We start from the raw sequence: 20,289 nt of genomic DNA, 5'->3' as shown, positions 1-20,289 counted from the left end.
TCACCTCCTCAAAGGATGCCTGACAGTTCACAGTGAGGAGGACCAGAAGAGCGTGAAGAGAGAGGGCTTCACATCTGTCACTCTGCTGTCTGCTTTCAGCTCTCATGCAGCAGCAGAGATAAAAATAGAAACATCCATCCATCAGCTGACATTCAGTTGTTCCGATGGGAATGCCGTTACAGTCAATGTTTTCTTTTTCAGCTGTGTGTTCAAATGTCAATGTCATACAAGGCTGTTGTGTAACAGATTCATTGACGTGCTTCCCAAAAATGAGTCACATTGATCCATCCATCCATCCATCCATCCATCCATCCATCCATCCATCCATCCATCCATCCATCCATTATCTTCTGCTTATCCGGGGTCGGAGCGTGGTGGCAACAGTTCAGGCCGCAGACCAGACCAGATGCCCAATACCTCCACTGGGTCCTTTCAATGTGGAGGAGCAGTGGCTCTACTCCGAGCCCCCCCCGGATGGCCGAGGTCCTCACCCTATCTTTAAGGCTGAGCCCAGACACCCTATGGAGGAAACTCATTTCAGCCGCTTTTATTCAAGATTCAAGATTCAAGATTCAAGATGTTTATTTGTCATGTGCACAGTAAGAACACGATGGTGACACTGAGCAATGAAATTCTTAGTAGCAAACACGTTCGCCACGCAGGGCGCCATGTTGGACTCCATGTTGAAATCCGCAATCTCTTTCTTTGGGTCACCCGAGTGTCCGAGGCATACAGCCACAGATCCGATGACACGACCACAAAGTCGATCATAGATCTTTGGCCTAAAGTGGTCTGGCACCATGACACTTATGAACCACGCTATGCTCGAACATGGTGTTCGTTATGACCAATAACAAAGCACCACTCTGGTTCAGATCAGGCAGGCCATTCCTCCCAATCAGCCCCCTCCAGGTTTCTCCATCATTGCCCACGTGAGCGCTGAAGTCTCCCAGTAGAACTATGGAGTCTCCAGAAGGAGCCCCTTCCAGAATGCCATCCAGGAACTCCTGGTTGGTCAGAACTGTAATACCAATATCCTTCTGCACAGTCAGCACTGACCGCAGTACTGACCAATGGCTTTCCATTAGCTCATCCTAATCCATTAGATGTTTGGCTTTGTGAATGGGGGAATCGTCATGTTGGAACGTGACCATGAAAATGAAAAAAAAATGTGGTCTCATTTTGAACTGAAGCCACTACAGATTAATTCCATGGCTGGTATGTTGTGATCACTTAAGTTCTGCGCGATACAACATGAATACACCCCCATTTCTGTTATTTTGCTGTCTCATTGCCGCCATTTTGTCTGTACGTTTTTTTGACAACTTTATTGAAACAGTTACAAAAGACAGCGTTTACAGCCTGAGTCCAGGTTTAGGTTTGATGCAGCAGAGATTGCCCGGCAGAGATCTGCACAACAAAATGTAGTTTCTATTATCAGGCCATGCCCCCCACCCCCTCGCCAAACAATGTCATCATCTGCTATCTTATCCACAAACAACTCAGTAAGACCAGAGATGCTGATTATTAAACCACGATGAAAGGCCAAAGAGCTGGGACAGTGAGTTTTTAAAACTAGAACAAGGCTGCAACTGTGCAGTGCTGACCTTGGAACGTGACTTTGATATGAAACACTGGAAAGTTATTAGGGAGTAAGGAGGGGGAAAGTAAATGGTGATGAAGGATTATGTATGTCACCTGTGTCCCCTGTGTTTATGGCTTTCTGTTTGTGTGTGTTCTGAGGAGATTACAGTACAATGCTGATATCAGGTGGCTCATGGGGGGCCCACGAGTAAGGCTGAGTACCAGTCATCCTGCTACATGCATGCACCAGGCTGCATCATGTCAACACACGTGCAGATTTGAGGGGAAGAAAAGAAACAATATAGAAGAGTAAAGGCTAGCAAACGCAGAAGTACTATTTCAGTTAGCACCGAACATAAATAAAGGTTAGCGGCTTGTGGTCAACAACTGTTACTGACCAACCAAAGCCATCAAAGCTTGAGCTGTCACATATTTCTGGTGATCAACGTCACACAGTATTATTCCACTCTGCCTTCTGAATCATACTCTTTCCTTCAAAGATGTCACATTTTAAAATTATTTTTTCACATTTCAAGTCAAATGAGAAAACAAAAAGTTTAGTCAAATTTTAAGCCATGCAAAATAAAGTGAAGCAAAAATGTTTACATGTGGAAAATATGCTAATTATTCTGCTTGTTGTAAAAACATTAGTGCACATTGTACATAGAGTACAAGATGTTAAAAACAAATAACTACATAAGGTGAACTCTGCCTTTCTTTGTAATAAATTCAAACCTAACAGAGGACAAACTGAATGATCTTGTTAGCGAGTTATTGCTAACTGCTCCTAGCAAAAACTGTGCCAGGTTTAGCATCGACCAAAAATGGCAATGGGTGGACGCTTCGCTTGTTACCGATAGTTACGGTTAGGGCAAAACAAAACAAAGTACCCCTCCATCCCAACAAGAAACAGGTACACAATGTCAGGCTGAATGAGTGAAAGTGAAGTGATTTTCAAAAACATCTTGATATACAGTATATCCACAGTGAGTTAAAAAAAAAACATCACATACTCTTTTAGATTTTAGATTTTATATCCTACTTCTATACATTTTATATTATCTCATTCACCAGATTAATGACAGAATAAACACCCAAAAATGTCCCACTGAGCTGTCGAGAGTTTGAAGTTTCACATCACAGGACTTCCACAAGTCACTGAGCCCAACCAGCACTTTCCCAGACTGCTGTAATATTCAGAGCAGCTGTAATAGTGGTTGTCATTACTGTTTTGAACATCAAATCATTCCAAAGGGAATTGTTGCATTTGAGGATAAACCACAGGGACTGGCTCCGAAGGGACACATCAGGCAACTTTCCTCACAGTAGACATTAGACTTCAGTGGGAGAGACAAGCACAGAACAGTGTGTACCACAGTGTGTGCCAGTTGACAGAGCTGAAGATGGAAAAGATGTGAAGATGGAAGATATTTCCATGCAACAGTTCTGAATAAACATGATTGAAACAGTAGCTGAAGGTGCTGCCTGCACATCTTCCCAGCCTACCTGTGGGTTGTCCTCCATGACACAGCGGATCTTCTCTACCACGTCGATGCGCCGCTGGCGGTGCAGGGCGTTGATCAGCTTGGCCAGGTTGGCGTCGCTGTCCCGAATGGTCCAGTGCTGCAGCGCGGCGTACGCTCGCTCATGATCCGACGAGTAACCATTGGAGAAGGCTGCCACCTCCCTCTCCGTGGCGCTGGCAAGCGACTGATAGATGTCTATCCACTGGGTGCCCACATGGGCCGCCACCAGCTTCAGGATATCCACCCCTGAGCAGAGGAAGAGAAAGAAAAGTTTAAGAAGCTAAACTTAGAGGTGAAAGGAGGGTGCTGAAGCACTAATCAGCCACTCAGTACAAAATGGATAGTAAATGAGGCTCAGTTTCCAATTTCCAGTTTCTCAATTTCCTGGAATCATATTCTTTCAACTTGCAATTACGTTATGTACAACTAAGTCATGAGGCAGTGGCATTCAAGGAGCTGAAAGAATCCACTCAGAGTAGCAGATCCAACTCTGAGCCAACACTTGAACTTTCCACACAAGACAGACAGCATTTGAGCCACTGCTGCTCCGTTATGAGAAGGACCTGATTCCCAAAAGCCTTTGGGATTCCTGCCGTGTCAGGTTTGATCTTGCTCTAATTGATCACAGTGGAGAATAGAGTATGTGGAGATGAATTTTTCACCAGTCTCTTGCGCAACAATCCACCCAAAAACAGAATTTCCACTTGGAAAGGATCCACATTCCCAGTGCTACAGCATGATTTATTGGATTGTTTGTGGTGTGGTCAGTGGTGTTCACACCACTGTCTTGCCTTGAAAACCAAGGTTGGGACACAGAAATTAGATGGATTCGCAAGTGTTTTGCTGTGTACTCAGAACAGGAAGTGACATATTTTGATTGGGAGTGGTGAAAAAAAATGACCTTGCTCAACATGTGGACAGGTGGGCCAGTCCACACATGGTGTTCTTTATCTGTTGCTCACACCAGCAACAGTGTAGCTGAAGAAATACCAAAGTTGATCTTGAATCATTTTGTCATGATAGACCTGCTTTGACTTTTGACTTTTGATGTTCTTTTGGCATTTCTGGCAACTGTCAAACAGCTTCAAGCATTACCTTTGGCATTTGAACAGTGGCAATCAGATTCAGGCTCTTGTTTCAACAAAAGTAAGTGAGTACTGATAACATAAATTCTTTATCTGTCATTCAATTACTAAGTAAGAAAGTTCTGATAACCTGTATTCTTTAGTTTTTAACTTCTATGATATACAAGCATGAGATGACTGCATGCGCGACTGATTTGTTTGGAATCACCGATAGCTTGGGGGCATATACTTCCCAGGATGCACTGTAATTGGACTAAATTCTCCAGAAAGCTTTCTTCTTACTAATTTGAGAAAAGTAACGGAGGTTTGATTTTTTTATGGTTGTATCTCAGATCACAGACGCATGGTCCTCTCTCTAATGAACGTTAAAGCAATGCACACAATGTACACCATCATGAAGCACATTGTACTTCATGACACACACACACACACAAACACAATATCTTTGTGGGGACTTCCCATAGACACAATGTATACTTGAGTTAAAAAACACTAACCTATCCCTGACCCTGACCCTGATCCTTACTCTACCCCTAACCATCACAGAACTACTATTTTGACACGTTTAGTTTTATCAATAACAACAAAAACGTTGTTGTCCTGGTGGGGTCCACACACATCTGTGTACGCACACACACACACACACACACACACACACACACCACCATATATACAAACTGACTCACCTGTTCCTGTTTGTCAAGCCAAGATTTTGCTGCTCAGCTGTCTTGTGTGCATTATTCATACTTTTACTGGTGCATGTATACAGATTTTTATCATACAAATGCTCGATGCTACATCCTCCACTGAGCCACACATGAAGCAGAAACTTGAGTAACTGATATGCATGCAGCATGAAAGCAGTATGTCTCATCACAGGGTCAGACGTGGCGGGGAGTGATGCTCAGGGCTCTGGAGCGGAAATAGGATGGTGGTGATGTACATGAACAAATGAACAATTAGGTCAAGAAGCATTTCTTATATATAAATATCTAGACTCTAAGGATCTACACACAACTCTTGTCATACTTGCTTATATATATATATATATATATATATATATATATATATATACATACTGGGGACAGTATTGAGCCACTTCTCTGCAAATTTATAACAGTGTTATTTGGTGGTGAAATCAACTGGAATCATGATAATCAAAGGGGGAAGCAGAATTGATCTGAACAAATGTTCAGTGTAGTGATCAACCTTGGTGAACTCTGTCTCACACATTCCTGAAAGTGACCAATATCAAAATAAAGAAAGCTGTCGTCACTGTTAAGCTGTGATGCACCGTTCACTTTTAATACGAACCACTCCATAACAGAGACAGTTTTGAGACAGGAGTCAATGGTACAAATAGGTCTTTAGAATAAACTATGAGGACTTATTGTCCCATCAGCAACCGAGCTAAGCTCAGAGCTTTATTATCTCTCTTCAATAAGTGCAGGAGCTGGTTTGACTGACTAGTACTAGTTAGCTGAATCTGAATTCTTAAACACATTTTCCATAAATTTCCATACATTTTCAAAAATTCAAATTTGAATTCTTATTCAAATTAGAATTTTTCTGATTCCATCAATAAACAACGAACACTTTTTTACCCACAGAAGCTTCAGGTGCTATGTGGCCGTTACACTTTCAGAGCATCAACACAAAATTAATTCCACCACTTTTGATAAGCATCAGGTTGATCCCTCAATAATGTTTAGTATAGCAAACAGTCTAAGAGCACAAATCCAGGATGAGTCAGAGAAATTGGACCAGAGAGATTAAATGGATGTAAGCCCGTGGTAGTACTTCATGGCTTGACAAACACATACGCTCTTTGGTGCACATAAATGTATGCACACACAGAAATACACACAGCACAAACAAGCCAGGAGGCTCGTATAAATAGACATGTGAAGCTCGCACACATGCTTCCACAGACACACTGACATGCCACACACTCTTCATAAAAACAACAGCACTTGATCCTTCACACTCATTCTCCACTCACACTACATGGTTAACCTCAACCTTCACCTAAATGTAAACCCCATTTTTATTTCAACCCTCAACCCAAGTCCAAAACTTGAACTAACCATTAACCCCTTACTTAAAACTGAAAAACCCCAAACCAGAGCCACAATCCTAAACTGACTGTATGGAAGCAAGCAGCTTCATTTGACCTTATTTTGGCTAAACTCGCGTGGATCCTGGAGGGACCCAGAGGATCTGCACTGAGAGACATAACACACAACGACAGAGGAGAAATCCCCCTGCTCTGCATGCATCACTGCCACTGCTGGCTGACCACGTTTAAATGACCTATATAAGTCTCGTGACGATTCAGTGTGTCAGCCTGCGGATGTATGTATGTGTTTGTATGGGGAAGTGGGATAGATTGTGTTAATTTGTGTGTATTGTGCACTCGTCCCTGCAGTAAATGTCCCTGCAGGACTTGTAAGCTCACCAAACCATGACAAACTGAAATGTCAAACAGCAGCTACTTGCTGTTAATTGCTGGTGTTTATCCAAACTGACACGTTTTGTCAAACTGTCATATAAAGCACGATACAACTGCCTGGAGGGGACAGTCCATGAGCTATCCTGACTGAGCGGAAGTGTCATCGTTGTGCATGTATTGCAGCACATAATGAGAGACTGTTTTTGTGAGCATTTGTTGTGTTGTAAAGTAACACTAAAGTGTCATGTTCTTTCCTAGACTCATTACGTGTCCAAAATGTCTCATCCTACTTGGCAGAGCAGGTGATAATGACTTCTGTTGTGACATTTATTGCTCTGTATTTTCCATCAGCCCAGTAAAACCTGTGCTTTTCTCTTTTAGTTTGCAGCATCAAACAGAGGGAAGCAGACACCTTGGCTATTTCTATTGGAATGTAGTAGTAGAAGTAATTTTCTGCTGCTCTGAGCTCAGGGTGCTAAACATTCAATCAAAAGAAAGGTTCTCAGAGGTTACTGTGTGTGTCTTTGAAGCAAAGATCAACAGTTGTTCAGAGTCTGGCATGCATGTGTGATCGGGCTTTTGATATGCTGAGTCCTCCACTTCTTTGATAGCAATAATAACAATAATAGTCATTTTTCAATAGTATAGTACCTTTTTAAACGTAGAATGCAGCTCTAAGTGCTTTACAGCATGGAATCTAAAGGTCCCAGATTACCCAAAATGCACATTTTAATGTCTTTTCAACATAAATCTGTGTCCACAATGTGTCTAGAAACTATGAGAACAGACCACTCTCTCTCTTTTCTCCTGCTCCATCTTAACTGTCTTAACCTTTCTTACTTATGTTGGGACTACATGTTTCTTTGTCTTTTGAACAAAGGACTCTCTCTCTGAACTCAGTTTCCCAGAGTCTTTTAGTTTCACACATATGTGCTAAACGTACCCCTGGATCCAGCTTTCCAGCCACCATTGGTCAATGTGGGACACATGACCCTACAACCTCAGGCCACAAACCCAGAGCTCCCCCACAGCTCTCTCTCTCTCTCTGATCTCTCACCTGGACTGTGAGCTCACCTGGACCCAGAGCTCTCTCACACCCCTGAGAGCTTCTGCCTCTGGACCTCTGAGGGTCCAGCTCTCTTTCACCTTGGGCTCTGCTGGAGACCAGTTCAGCTCTTCACCTCATCTCACCAGGACCCCTGAGAGTCCATTCACAGGCCTGCAGCTCTCTCCTCCAGCTCCAGCCTCAGTGTGGCCTGTACCAGAGCAGACCACCTTCTTCATGGCAGCGACACAAAGTCCTGCCTGAACCAAGTTTCTCAGCACCAGCAGGTATGATCCAAAGTCTGCCAGCTGATCTTCAGAGCAACAGGAGCACACCAGCTAGTTAGCACTGAGCTGCTAACTATCAAGGAACAAAGGAGCGACCAGATTCCTCCAGCCTGTAACCAGGACAGCAAGGACAAAGAACCAGAACCTTCTTCCAGCCTGGTTCATCAACAGGCTGAGAAAGCAGCACACTGAAGGACCTTCTTCTTCCCTTCTGAGGACTGGGAACAAACTCTAACTGGACATATACAGCATAACATCACTGTATTCATGGCTAAGTAATGGTTTAACCTTGTTAATGTATTGGTTTGATTTGCTTTAATGTTCACAGAGTTTGATTATTGTGATGTGTTGTAGTTTACTGTGCAGCCATAAAGTTCAGTTGATGTTAGTTTGCTCACACAGACACAGAGTCTACAGTCTAACCATCCTCTCCTAACCTGGTACCTTTATCTACACACTCACACATACAGTGTTACAATAGGCCTCGACTGAGAGACAAAGCTAAGCTAACAGCTACAGCACTTAGATTTCCTTTGTCTGCCTCTGACCCACACACCAGGGGGTCTGCTGGCCATTTTGTAGGGAGTCAACAGCTTATGTAGTCCTCCATGTTACATTCTTTTGCCTAGTCACATGTACACACCCCCTCACACACACACACACACACACACACACACTCTGTTGTTTGATAGCTAGTCACAGTCACCCTTAGTTTGTTAGTATGTATGATTTTGTCATGTTTTAATAAATGTTTTAATCCACATGCTGTCTTCTTTAATATTGATATATAGATATAGGGTGAATACTACCAACCTCTACTCTGTCAAGAACTCTGAAACCCTTCAGCTAGCTATCAATGTGGTCATTTTGGTTTTAGTTATTAAGTTAATTATTAATCATAATACCACAGTTCAGTATTTTGTGAGACTGAATCAATTAAATCTTCTTCCTCGTTTATCGAGGTGGTGCCCCAATCGAGGTGGACTTTACACTAAGCCCCACTAATTAATATAATGATTAATTATCTTTGATAGTTATTAATTATTTCTGATAGCCAAATTGCCCCATTCAAGGTACCAAACCCCCAGCATCAGACGACCTGAGATCTCTTTTGTTGATAAAAAGTTGAAAAGTCTGAAATGTAAGAAAGTTCTTTATCATTAACAGCTTTGTATGTCAGGAAAGACCTTAAAACCACTTCTAAAAGAAATGGGGAGCCAGTGCAGACTAGCTAAAACAGTAGCAATGTGATCTCTCTTCCTACTCTGGTAGGCCAGAAAAGAGAGTACTGCAATAGTCCTACTAGCATTAGGGTATCATCAGCATAGCTATGCAAATTTATATTGAATTTCTTGATGATGTAATCTAATGTGAACATATTAATGATCAAGACAGCTTCCTTTTGCAATACTAAATGGCAGATCATGTTTCACAGATTCATGATCACCAGGACATAACATTTTCATCGGAGCTGAGCCACCTCTCTAAAAGAAAGAAAAAGATTTAATTACATATCAGAGGTCAGGTCACTGATTACAGTTGAATTTGGCAAGACACAGTGGTGATGTTATTTAGATTTCTGAGATTGTGTGGATGTAATTGTGTCCTATGCCGTGATCTTTGACTGATTATTTGGATTATAGTGTGTCATGGGATGATTGCAATGGCACGTGGAAGAAGTGTTAGTCAAAAGTGTGGGTGGATTAAATAATGCATAAAATATGTTGTGCATTAAAGTACCTGCACCCAGTCTGCTGAGATGGATACCATCCCTCAGATAAAATTATGGACGATTCTAGAAGAGGTGCAAATTGTCTGTAAAATATGTGTTGTGCACTGTACAAGCACAATGGATGATGCACACGGTGTTTCGCCAGGAGACCGGGCATGTTGTCCAGGACGTCAACCATTTTAGTGCCTGAGAAACAGCAGGTCTCTGCTGAACTGAACCCCAAATAACAAGGGTCCGCCCATGTCAGGTTATGTTCAGTGGGGGGTGTGGGGTCAGTGAAGGTCCACAGGACTCACATAGTTGCATGGAAAGTGGAAGAGGCTGTGGGTTTTCAGCCAGCAGATATACAATAGAAATAAGAGACATAATAACAATTTTCTATGTGGATGTCGTAGGTTGCAGCAGTATGAAACTATTTCTTGATGACTGGGATTTTGGGTTTAGCTGCCAGCCAGAGCCCAGGGTCTGCAGTGACGGTGACTGGAGCAGGAATAGAAACAGCAGCTGGAGCAGCAGCAGCAGCAGCAGCAGGCAGGGCAGCAGCAGAGGCTGAGGCAGCAGCCGCAACGACTGCTTCTACTCCACCCACTGATGGGGAGTAGTGGCATCCAACTCTTCAGCACAGGTGAAGGTGTCAGGGTCAAGGAGCACAGTGTCCAAATGCCTTTCAGCCTCCTGAATTTTGTGTGTGTGTGGAAATTCTTTGCTTTGACTCAGTGATCTTGCTGAGAATGACACAACCTTCGCAGCCAGTTAGTGAAATGAGTGAAGTCGGGGCTATTTGAGCTCCAGACCTTCAATGATTAAAATCCTTTAATCCTTTTAAAAGACATAGTTAAAAACAGCCAAGAACTTAAAACCCACTACGATAGAGCCTCCTGCAGGAGCACAAAGACGCCGGCGCATGCATCCTATACTGGTGTGTATGTACTGGTATTAATATTTAACTTAAGCTCTACAAATGTACAAACATTTATCAATTTCGAATTTTCCGAAAAAGTCATGTATCAAGCAACAAGTCTCAAGTATAAAGTCTACAACAACACTTGCAGCTCTGTTAAGCTAATAATGTTAGCGTTGAAAGAGCTAAAAACATTCTAATGCTTAGCAGGTTATATTTACTACAGTTGCCATTTTAGCTTTGTGAGTTTCCATGCTAACATTCACTAATTAGCACTTCAGTCAAAGCATAAATATTTGGCCAGAACAAAGTTCTCTATTTGACAAATGGAAATGTCAACCTCATGATAGTAGCATAAAATTAGGGGATCATAGGAGTCATAAGAATTCATCCTCTGAATACTACGAATGTTTGCATAAAATTCATGGTTATCAATCCAATAGCTATTTGTTAAGATATGGTATATCAGTCGGGTCCAAAGTGATGGAACGACCAACATGTCAATCCTGCAGCCAACATGAGGATTATCTGAGTTTCTCTGTTTTATATCACAATTAATATATTTGGTTTTTTTCTCCTCACCAGCAGTTCAAAACCAAATATGGTAACTTGTGATGGGCATTTTCTTTGTGTTTGACAAATAGTGGGATAAAATACAGCAGTGTGGTGAAAAGAAACAGGACAGATCCAAATCACAGGCAATGGCAATAGAGCTGACTATAAGAGCAACAAAGAGGAAACAAACCAGCAAACAGTTGGAAGCAGAACAGGTGCAGCTTGATAATGATCCTCTGCACCTGGTGGATCCCTGTGTTTGTCTCTCAGCCTTCTCATATGTCTCAGATATGGTCTTTGTCAATTTACAAAGGTATCCATTAGTTGTCTATTTGTTGATCTGCAGTGACCTAATTAGATGAAGGATTTACCACAACCACATTCTTTCAGTCATTACCACAAGCTCATGACTACAGGTGAGAGTTGGAATGTATTGTGGACTGGCTGGTGAATCCAGACAATTGGGTAACAGTGTTGGAATGATTGTTAATGCTGAACCAATCTGTCTTCTGTTCAAACCTGAGCTAGACCCTTAGAAGTAGCCTGTTGCCTACTCTGGTAATGGCGGAGGAAAAAGAATATAACCTTTCAGTCAGAAGATTTAGGTTATATGTTGGGTTTGGACAAAATGAATGATTTGACACAATTCATTTCAGGATTTAGGATTGGTTCAGCTGACCTGATTACAAAGACACAAACATTTTGAATGTGCAAAGCTCTGATCTAATTTCACAGCTCTGGTTGTGCATTTCTTCAGAGCAACAGCTGTGGCTTATGGGTACTGTAGCGTGTCTGTGATGCAGGACGAGTTATTCAAGTCCATCTTAGAACCCTTTAGTATTGTTACATTGTCTGAGACACTCTTGGCTCTGATTTTAGCAATTATGAGATTTTTACAAAAAATTAAACACGCAATTAAACACGAGAAATGGTGAAGTGAGGGAGAAAACGTGGATCCAGTAACACCCCCAAAATCTGCTCTTCACAATAAATCCCAGGCTGGACTGGGAGCAGGCTACCTCGGCCCACCCGGGTACTGCACAGCGCAGTATATTCTACCACGTGGCTCCCTGCTGGGCTTAGATGTGGAATTTGGCATTATTAACGGTGTGGATGTTTAACGAGGGAGGATGGTGGGCAGGTTGAATGTTGTTTTCCTGCATGCTTTCCTCTACAATCTGCATCTTACTTTGGAAATATATGTTGTAAATAATATGGCTGGTGAACACACCAACCTGCCTCTAGCTGATGATGAAAAGACCATTATGGTGTTTTTCCATGCTTGTGACCATTAACTACAAACTGCATATAACTAAACATTTTCCAAAGTATACCATAAAGTTTTGAAATCATTTAAGGCTGCCAATGGTTTTATCCATTTCAGTGAAGTGTGAACTTTGTAAAATTTCAAAAAAGATTTTCATTTCATTTTAAAGGTCTTCCTGTTTCTGGCTACAGATGCTGCTGCTCTTCAGGTAAGTGAGTTTGTTTAAATGAGGAACACACGGTCACATCACTTGACATGTCAGTAGACAATGTTATCGCAGACTGGCTACACCATACGAAACAAAGAAGTAGTTAAGGTATGGTAGAATAGAAGGGCAGAACCCCAACTTGCTCCTGAAGCAGCTTCATTGTGTGAATGTGTGTGAAAGAACAGTCTCCTCCAAATTACATTCCTCCTGTATGAATGATGTGTGAATGGGTGAATGAGGATGTCATGTAAAGCGCTTTGAGTAGTTGAAATAACTAGAAAGACGCTATACAAATACAGACCATTTACCATTTAGAATAGATGTTTTGATCCAGGAGAGTGGCTGAAATAAGTGCAGCTTTACTGAAGCATCAACGCACACGTGTTCTGGGAAATTAGACGGAAGCTTATCCTGGTATGTAGGTGAATGTGTATACGCCCCCGCTGTGTGCTACCTTACAATAATGAGAACTCCAGGCTCATCTAAAATCTGAGATTTTAGAGAGCTGCCAATGAACACTGTTCAAAAACAGATTCATATTCCCATCATGTCCACCTTGGCTTACTGTTTACTTTCCTGGTTTTAATTTTGGACAGCATGGCTAGTACTAGCCATCAAATTTCTCTGCACACACCAACTTTCTGGTTACAATTACATTACTAAGCCCCAAAATGTAGCCATTAAAATGTTCACTGTGATGGATTCCAATGTCAAAGTAGTTTTAAGTCTTCACCCCATAGTGTAATAAATGGAAAGCAAGTAATGTCTGCAGACTCAACAACCAATCTTGAAACCAACGCTGTGTTCAGACCAATAATAACCCCTTGTGAAAAAGTGAAGCTCTCCCATTCATTTGAAAGGAGGGAAGTCGCTGACGATGGCTGGCCAGCACACAGTGCACCAGCGAAAGTTGAGCCATTTAGATTCTTTTGCTGCGGCGCAGCATCATTTGGCAAGGCACATTTCTGGTAGATTCATTTGTTACATGAATGCCGTATTTCTGCTGCTGTGATCGTCTGATGGTCTTTTCGGTGACAAAACCTTTGTTTGTTTCGAACACTGTTAGACTATCTGACGAGAATTTTGCGGAATGCTTACAGGGGTCTTTAGTGTTCTCTTTGAATCAAGAACAAAGATGAAATAAAATAAAATCAGCTCATTGTACTAAAATATTCATGTATCACCAAACAGCTAAATAGTTAACACTATAAGTGACAAATTGACACAGTTGTCTGTGCTGAGGACAAAAAGTTAGGGCCAAGGTGGATATAACAGCAACGCCTGCTTACTGTAGCATCAAGCTAACCATTACAAAACATTTTTGTAATTCCCTTTCTTTTCAATTGACTGTTACATCCTTTCTCCAGATAAACAACTAAGTTTTTTCAGATCTAGTGCAATAAAAATCTGGCCTTTGGCCCCATTCAGCCCTGCTGTGGAGGAGTAGCAGTTTTCACTATTTCCTGACCCGCTCTGAGCAAATGCCAAGTACTGTATGTGTGTGATCTGTGCTTTGTCGTTTCCCTTCTCTTGTTTCCTTTATTGCCCAAGTGTTTTAACTGTTCTAGTAAAGGGGCATTACAACCTTCAAGGGGAGCCAGCCAAGCACCTTGGAAGGATTAAGAAGCTGTTTTGTTTTATGTTCCAGAGAGTAAATAGCGGTGTAAAATGGCTATTTGGGTTGCATGTGCATACATACAGTACATTTCCACATAAATACATGCACATGGGCACAGGATTACTCATGCAATCAGGAGAGAACATGTGCACACACAAACACACACCGAATACACAAATGTATAAAGGTCAGTTTTAGTCATAAATGCCTTAAAGGCACAGCAGCAGTACTAAGCAGAGGTAATCAGCGCACGCATCATGACCTTTGTGGGCTTGAGCCAATCAATAATGCTAATAATTAAAAAGTTCTTTCAGTAAATCATAAGTGGTTGCAGTGGTTCAGGGAGACACTGTTCAAATGCTTCAAATGACCAATGTTTACATTTCCTTAAAACCTAATTAATGAACTTTTTGTCTTGACCTGCTCTGTCTGACAGAGAACACTGCTATTTGCGTCCCATCTCCTGCCAAAAGTAAACATAGGTTTCTTCTAACAATGACTATGATCTTTCCTTAACCTTAACCATGCACTTTTAGTTACCAAAGCATAACCCTTAACTGTAGAGGTCACAAAATTACTGATTTGAGATGGCAGAAGGACAAGCTGTAATCACAACAGAGACATACCATCAACTCATAAAGTTATTATGACAAACTTTAGCGAGTATATACAGATCCAGCAGACACACAACATTATTGGCATTCATTTGAAGTCTTGATTCTTGCAGTCTAATGAATTTCAGTCTAATATTGACTCTTCTTTCAGCTCTGTTTTGGTCTCCACCAACACTTGGCACCGTGGCTGTTGTGTTCTCTGTTCTCCATGTTGTAAGTGAGTAAAGTTTATTTAGTATAGCACTTTTCACAGAACAAAGTCACAAAGTACTTTATGGGAGTAAAAGAAAATAAAAACAATAAGTATGATAAAATCATAAATAAAAACAACAATCAGTCATAAGAACAAATCTAAAAACACCCCAATCATATCCCATGAATGTTAGACAGCAGGAGGCGAGTTTTCAGCTGCTTTTTAAAATCATCAACTGGGACCGCAGAACGCATGTCTAAAGGAAGGCTGTTCCACAATGTCTGAGCCACCACTTCAAACTCACGTTCACATTTTGGTTTTAGTCGAATGCGGGGGACTGACAATAAACCCTGGTCAGAGGATCTCGGGGACCTTCTAGTGATGTATGGATGAAACAGCTTAGAGATGTTCTGTATCTTCTGAATTGTAGAGGCTCAGATTGCGAAACAATGGGCCTAAGTTTAGCAATGTTTCTTAAATGAAAGAAGCATGTTCTGGTCAATGATCTGATGTGTTGATCAAAAAACATGGCATGATCAAATATAATACCCAGATTTCTAAGCTTGGACTCAACAGCTGAAGAGAAGGGGCCAATACACTGGGCAACCTTGGAGGCTAAACTATCTGGGGCGATGATCTTGTCTGCATTTAACAGTAAAAAGTTATTTGCCCTCCAGTCCTTAATGGCAGACAAACAGTTGTTTAAGACAACCAGTTTGTTAGCCTCATCAGGTTTAAAATATATTATATACAAATGGATGTCATCAGCATAGCAGTAATAAGAAATACCCTTAAATTGAATATAATATCTCCTAAAGGAAGCATGTACAAGGCAAATAATATAGGACCCAGGACAGAACCCTGAGACACGCCACAGGAAAGATCAGCTGATTTGAACATGTAGGGACCAAGTGACAAAGAAAAACTCCTGTCAAAGAGGTAGGAGGGGAACCAGTCCAGGGTTCTCCCAGAGACACCCACCCACTGCTTGAGCCTTTCAATCAGGATGCTGTGATCTACAGTATCAAATGCTGTGCTGAGGTCCAGCAGCACCAGAACAGAGCATTCACCCACATCATTATATCAGTGCAAACTCTGAGAAGAGCTGTTTCAGTGGAATGTGTGTGACGGAAACCAGATTGAAATTTATAAAAAGTGTTGACAGTTAAAAAGGTAGTGAGCTGTTTAGCAACAACTTTCTCTAAAATCCTCTAAATGAAAGGTAGCTGTAGTTTTGGGGAAGATATGGATCAAGGTTGGCATTTTTCAGAAGAGGCTGTATGGCTCCATATTTAAGATGGGACACATCCAGATTGCAGAGAGTTAATTAAAATAGTGAGCAGGCATGGACCAAGTGACCAAAAAGCATTTTTGAGCAAGGAAGTTGGTATAATCTGAACAGGAAACCATGAAATGTTCATATATGCCCACCAGATCACTGAAGTCTTGGAGAGAAATTGGATAAAATTGGTCCAAATTGATGGTGGAGTTGGATGGAGAGATATGGGAGTAGAAGAGGGGATGGTGTTAGACCTGACATCTCTAATCTTATCTATAATCTAAGGAAAGTTATTGCATTTGTTATCTGAAAAAACAGGAACATCAGGCGGTGCTGGAGAGACAATGTTATTCATGGTGTGAAACGGGACTTTAGGGTTGCGCTTACTAGAAGAAATAAGGCTGGTGAAATAGGTGGCTCTTGCATCCATAAACATGTTATTAAATTCAGCTAAAAGGTCTTTGAAATAGAGACAGTGAATGTGGAGCTTGGTGGATTTCCACAACCGCTCTACCCTCCGACATTTACGCCGGAAACATCAAATGGTGTCATTCAACAAGGGGGATGGCGTGACAGAGGGCACGAATCTCATCTGTCTGGAAGCTATTTGGTCCAGGATGTCGGAGCAATGGGAGTCAAAAGAGTGGACTAGACTGTCAGCATCAGTGTTAGAAGACGATACAGCACTCGGGCAGCTGCAGAGAACTTCTCAGCTGAAAGGTGGTTTAAAATATGAGAGCAGTGCACACATTTACTTGGCAGAGAATCAACCTTAACAGACTGCACTGCTAACTGCATGATGATTAGACTGACCAGGTGAAAAAAATACTGAGCAGGACCAGCAGAGAGTTGGAGCGGAGGATGGAGTACGACATGATAAACGCTTTTAGCTGGAGACCTGCCCTTCTAGTGCACACGTATTCTGCACCATTTCAGTCTCAACCTTCGTTTCCCTCTGTCTGCGTATGTCTCTCTGGTCCTGTGTGAGACTCAACTGACCCACTAATGTGCCTTGCCAAGCAAACAGCTACCCTGATGCAGCTGAAACCAGATTATTCCAGTTCTCTGTGGTCAGGCACTGAGGGAGCAGAAAGAGGGTGGCGGGTGGCTCAACTTTATCACAGCACGCACACACACACACACACACACAGTTTCGCAGTAGAGAGTTGAGTGCTTCAGGCAGGGGGTGTCCCCTGGGTTTGCATCTCTTTCTCTCTTTCAGAGTGAAATCAAGAGCTCGGCTGTGGGGCAAAATGTACTCTACCTGTTGATAGTCAACAGTGTCAACAGGCTGGGACTTGAGAGGAGTGAGGAGGATAACAGAGAGGGAAGGAAAATCCTAACTTTAAACAAGCATTACACACAAGAAAATTAAACTGAAGTGAGAGCATTACAACAGAGTGAAGAAAGGCAAATACAGGTACAGAGTGAAACAAAAGAGGAAAAAACAAGAAGACTAAGTGAAAGAACAAAACAGGAAGAGGAAATAAAGGTACAGAAAAGAGCATAGGAAGACAATTGACAATTGAGATGAAGGAGGTAAAACAAGAGAGATGAAGAAAGGAAGGGGACACCATGATGGAACTGGAGAACTGAGAGCAGTAAGGAAACCTGAGTGTATGTGTTGGGGGTGGATAGTGACAGCAGAGTGGCACTATACAAGGGACATGCCCTTGCTTGTGTAACCACTGCCCTCCAAACTATGTGTTGAGGGGAAGAATTGATTGGATCAGATAACCATGGTGGTGCAATCACATCACCAGTTGGTTCTACATGGCTCAGAACTAATTCATTACACCAGATTGGGACATCCAGTATGTGGGAACATGACCTCTAATGTTTGCTGCAGATGCAGGCCACATCGAGCCACCAGTCCTGAGATTATAAAAACACTGTGAGAGCTGAGCTGTGATAAGGCACTCTGAGGGCAAACATAAACACAACGGCATATACTTCCTAATCTTCAGTGGAGTTTAGAAGGAGGTTAAGAGCCCATGATGAGTTTTTATTGAGGGAGGGTGCTATAATCCAGTATTTAACGATGTACAGGTGTAAATGACAAACTTCCTTCTTCTTTAGTACCTGTACATATTCTGTGTGGGTCATGGAGCATTGGAGGAAATCCCAGCTGACATTTAGCAAGACACCTGGACTGGTCGCCACTCAATCGCAGGGCCGACACACACAGGGACAGACAACCATTCACGCACATTTTGAGTCACCAGTTACCACCTGCTTGTCTTTGGCCTGTGGAGGACACAAGCAGTGCTGGCCAAATAAAAACCAAAACGTCTCAACCCTTTGTTGCAGGTATATTTATGAGTGTGGATGAGATAGATAACATGTGAATCATATGCTCTGGCCTTCACAGTCACCACATCCCATCCCAGCTGAACGCCTGTGGGACTTTTTGAAGCGACAAATCAGGTACATTTAGCAAAAATTTGATTTGCATTTGATGTGGTTTTTCAAGATCTGGATATACCAAAAATTGATTTGGGCTGGCAGTCTGAACAAGGCCTTAATGTTTAATGTTTTTAAGTTGTCACCCATGTGTATGCCACAGCTGTGTCGAAGCACTCTTGTTAAGATCAAAGATGCAGCAAGCTTACCCTGTCCATTGGAGTAGTAGATCCACTTCTCTTTGACCTGTGTTGGAGATGCAGGTTTCTTCTGAATTGCCTTCTCCACGATGCTACTAGGGTCCTGCATGGGGCCCTTCTTTAGCACATGAGAGCTACGCTTCACACTGCAGACCACAATCACCACCAGCACTAGCAGGAGCAGCAGCACTATCATCCACGGAAGGTGCTCATTGATGTCAAAATGATTATGGGTGCTGGGCCTTGGGGACCCCCTGCGAGTGGGCCTGTAGTAACTGGAGACCCCACTATCACCACCTCCACTCCCCTGCCCAGCTACCTTGTTGATACCTGTCCCAACCCTGACCAACTCTGCATCCTCCAGACCCTCCATCACCCTCTTGTTGGGGCCAGGCACAGGGTCAGAATTGGGTTGCCCCTGTTGGTGCTCGTGGTACGTCAGATGCTTGCCAGCTGGGACTGGTGCAGTCCGTGGGGAATCGTGATTTGGTGGGGTGGGAGTGCCAGACAGGCTGAGGAGTAGCGCCTCTGCAGGGTGGACTTCCACATCCTGGTTTTCCCTAAGTTGAAAGGCTGCTGACTGGCTGTAGGTGCCTGTGAAGAGAGACACAATTGATTGATGGAGACAAAGACAGAGCAGGCAAGAGGAAAAGAGAGAGCAAAAAGACAAGACAGTGCAGATGAAAGAGATGAGAGACAACACATAGAGAGGGAATTAACTTCAGTCACTCAAGAGATTTGCTGAGCCTAGACAATGAAAACAGAAGGCATCACAGGAGGGAATCCTTACACTTTAATCCATGCAACCAATCTGGCACACAAATAGAAGCCCTCCCCTCCCCTCACTCATTTGCTTCCCCTGCTGACGTCCTACTTCCTTGAGTCCTGGAGCTAGACAGATGCTGGACTTTAGAGGCTGGTATTGATATTTCAGAGCTTAAAAAGTCAGAAAACAGCAACCAATTTTCTATGGGCCCACATATAAAATCATTTATACTTATACTTTAACTTAAAGTTAGTTGAATACAGATTTGTGACCAACACGGGAACATTTGACATTCATATTACATACTTGAAATACTCATTTGAAAAAGTGAAGTATGAATGAGACTTTTTTTTCTCTACTCCACATAGAATCATAAAGCTTAGAATGTAAAAATGATTCATTAAATGTCATGTTGCTTTTTGTCCAGAAGAACCGTAGCTCCCCGTTCACTCGCACTAGTCTACAGGCCAGTCAGTCTGATGTGGCAGTAATGTCTCTGTATATATGTCCGTGGTTACTCTAGTCGAGGCCCTTGCCTGTGCAAAGTGTTGAGTGGCATACTCAGTTAGATAAG

The 20,289-nt window shown here is 42.3% G+C and overlaps 1 protein-coding gene across 1 annotated transcript in view; it reads right to left on the bottom strand.

Annotated features, from left to right (window-relative positions):
* The window catches only part of tnfrsf21 (tumor necrosis factor receptor superfamily, member 21), a 47,778-nt gene that overhangs the window by 10,282 nt on the left and 17,207 nt on the right, over positions 1 to 20,289 (bottom strand). The window contains exons 3-4 of the mRNA XM_070849811.1: positions 18,959 to 19,543; positions 3,091 to 3,356 (exon numbers count right to left, since the gene is read on the bottom strand). Of these exons, the coding sequence (XP_070705912.1) occupies positions 3,091 to 3,356; positions 18,959 to 19,543 (851 nt within the window). The remainder of the gene's footprint in view (positions 1 to 3,090; positions 3,357 to 18,958; positions 19,544 to 20,289) is intronic.

This window comes from Pempheris klunzingeri, chromosome 18 (genome assembly GCF_042242105.1).
Source record: "Pempheris klunzingeri isolate RE-2024b chromosome 18, fPemKlu1.hap1, whole genome shotgun sequence".
Lineage (NCBI taxonomy): Eukaryota > Metazoa > Chordata > Actinopteri > Acropomatiformes > Pempheridae > Pempheris > Pempheris klunzingeri.
The sequence above is the reverse complement of the archived record's forward strand: the minus strand, read 5'-3'. Positions and strand labels throughout refer to the sequence as shown.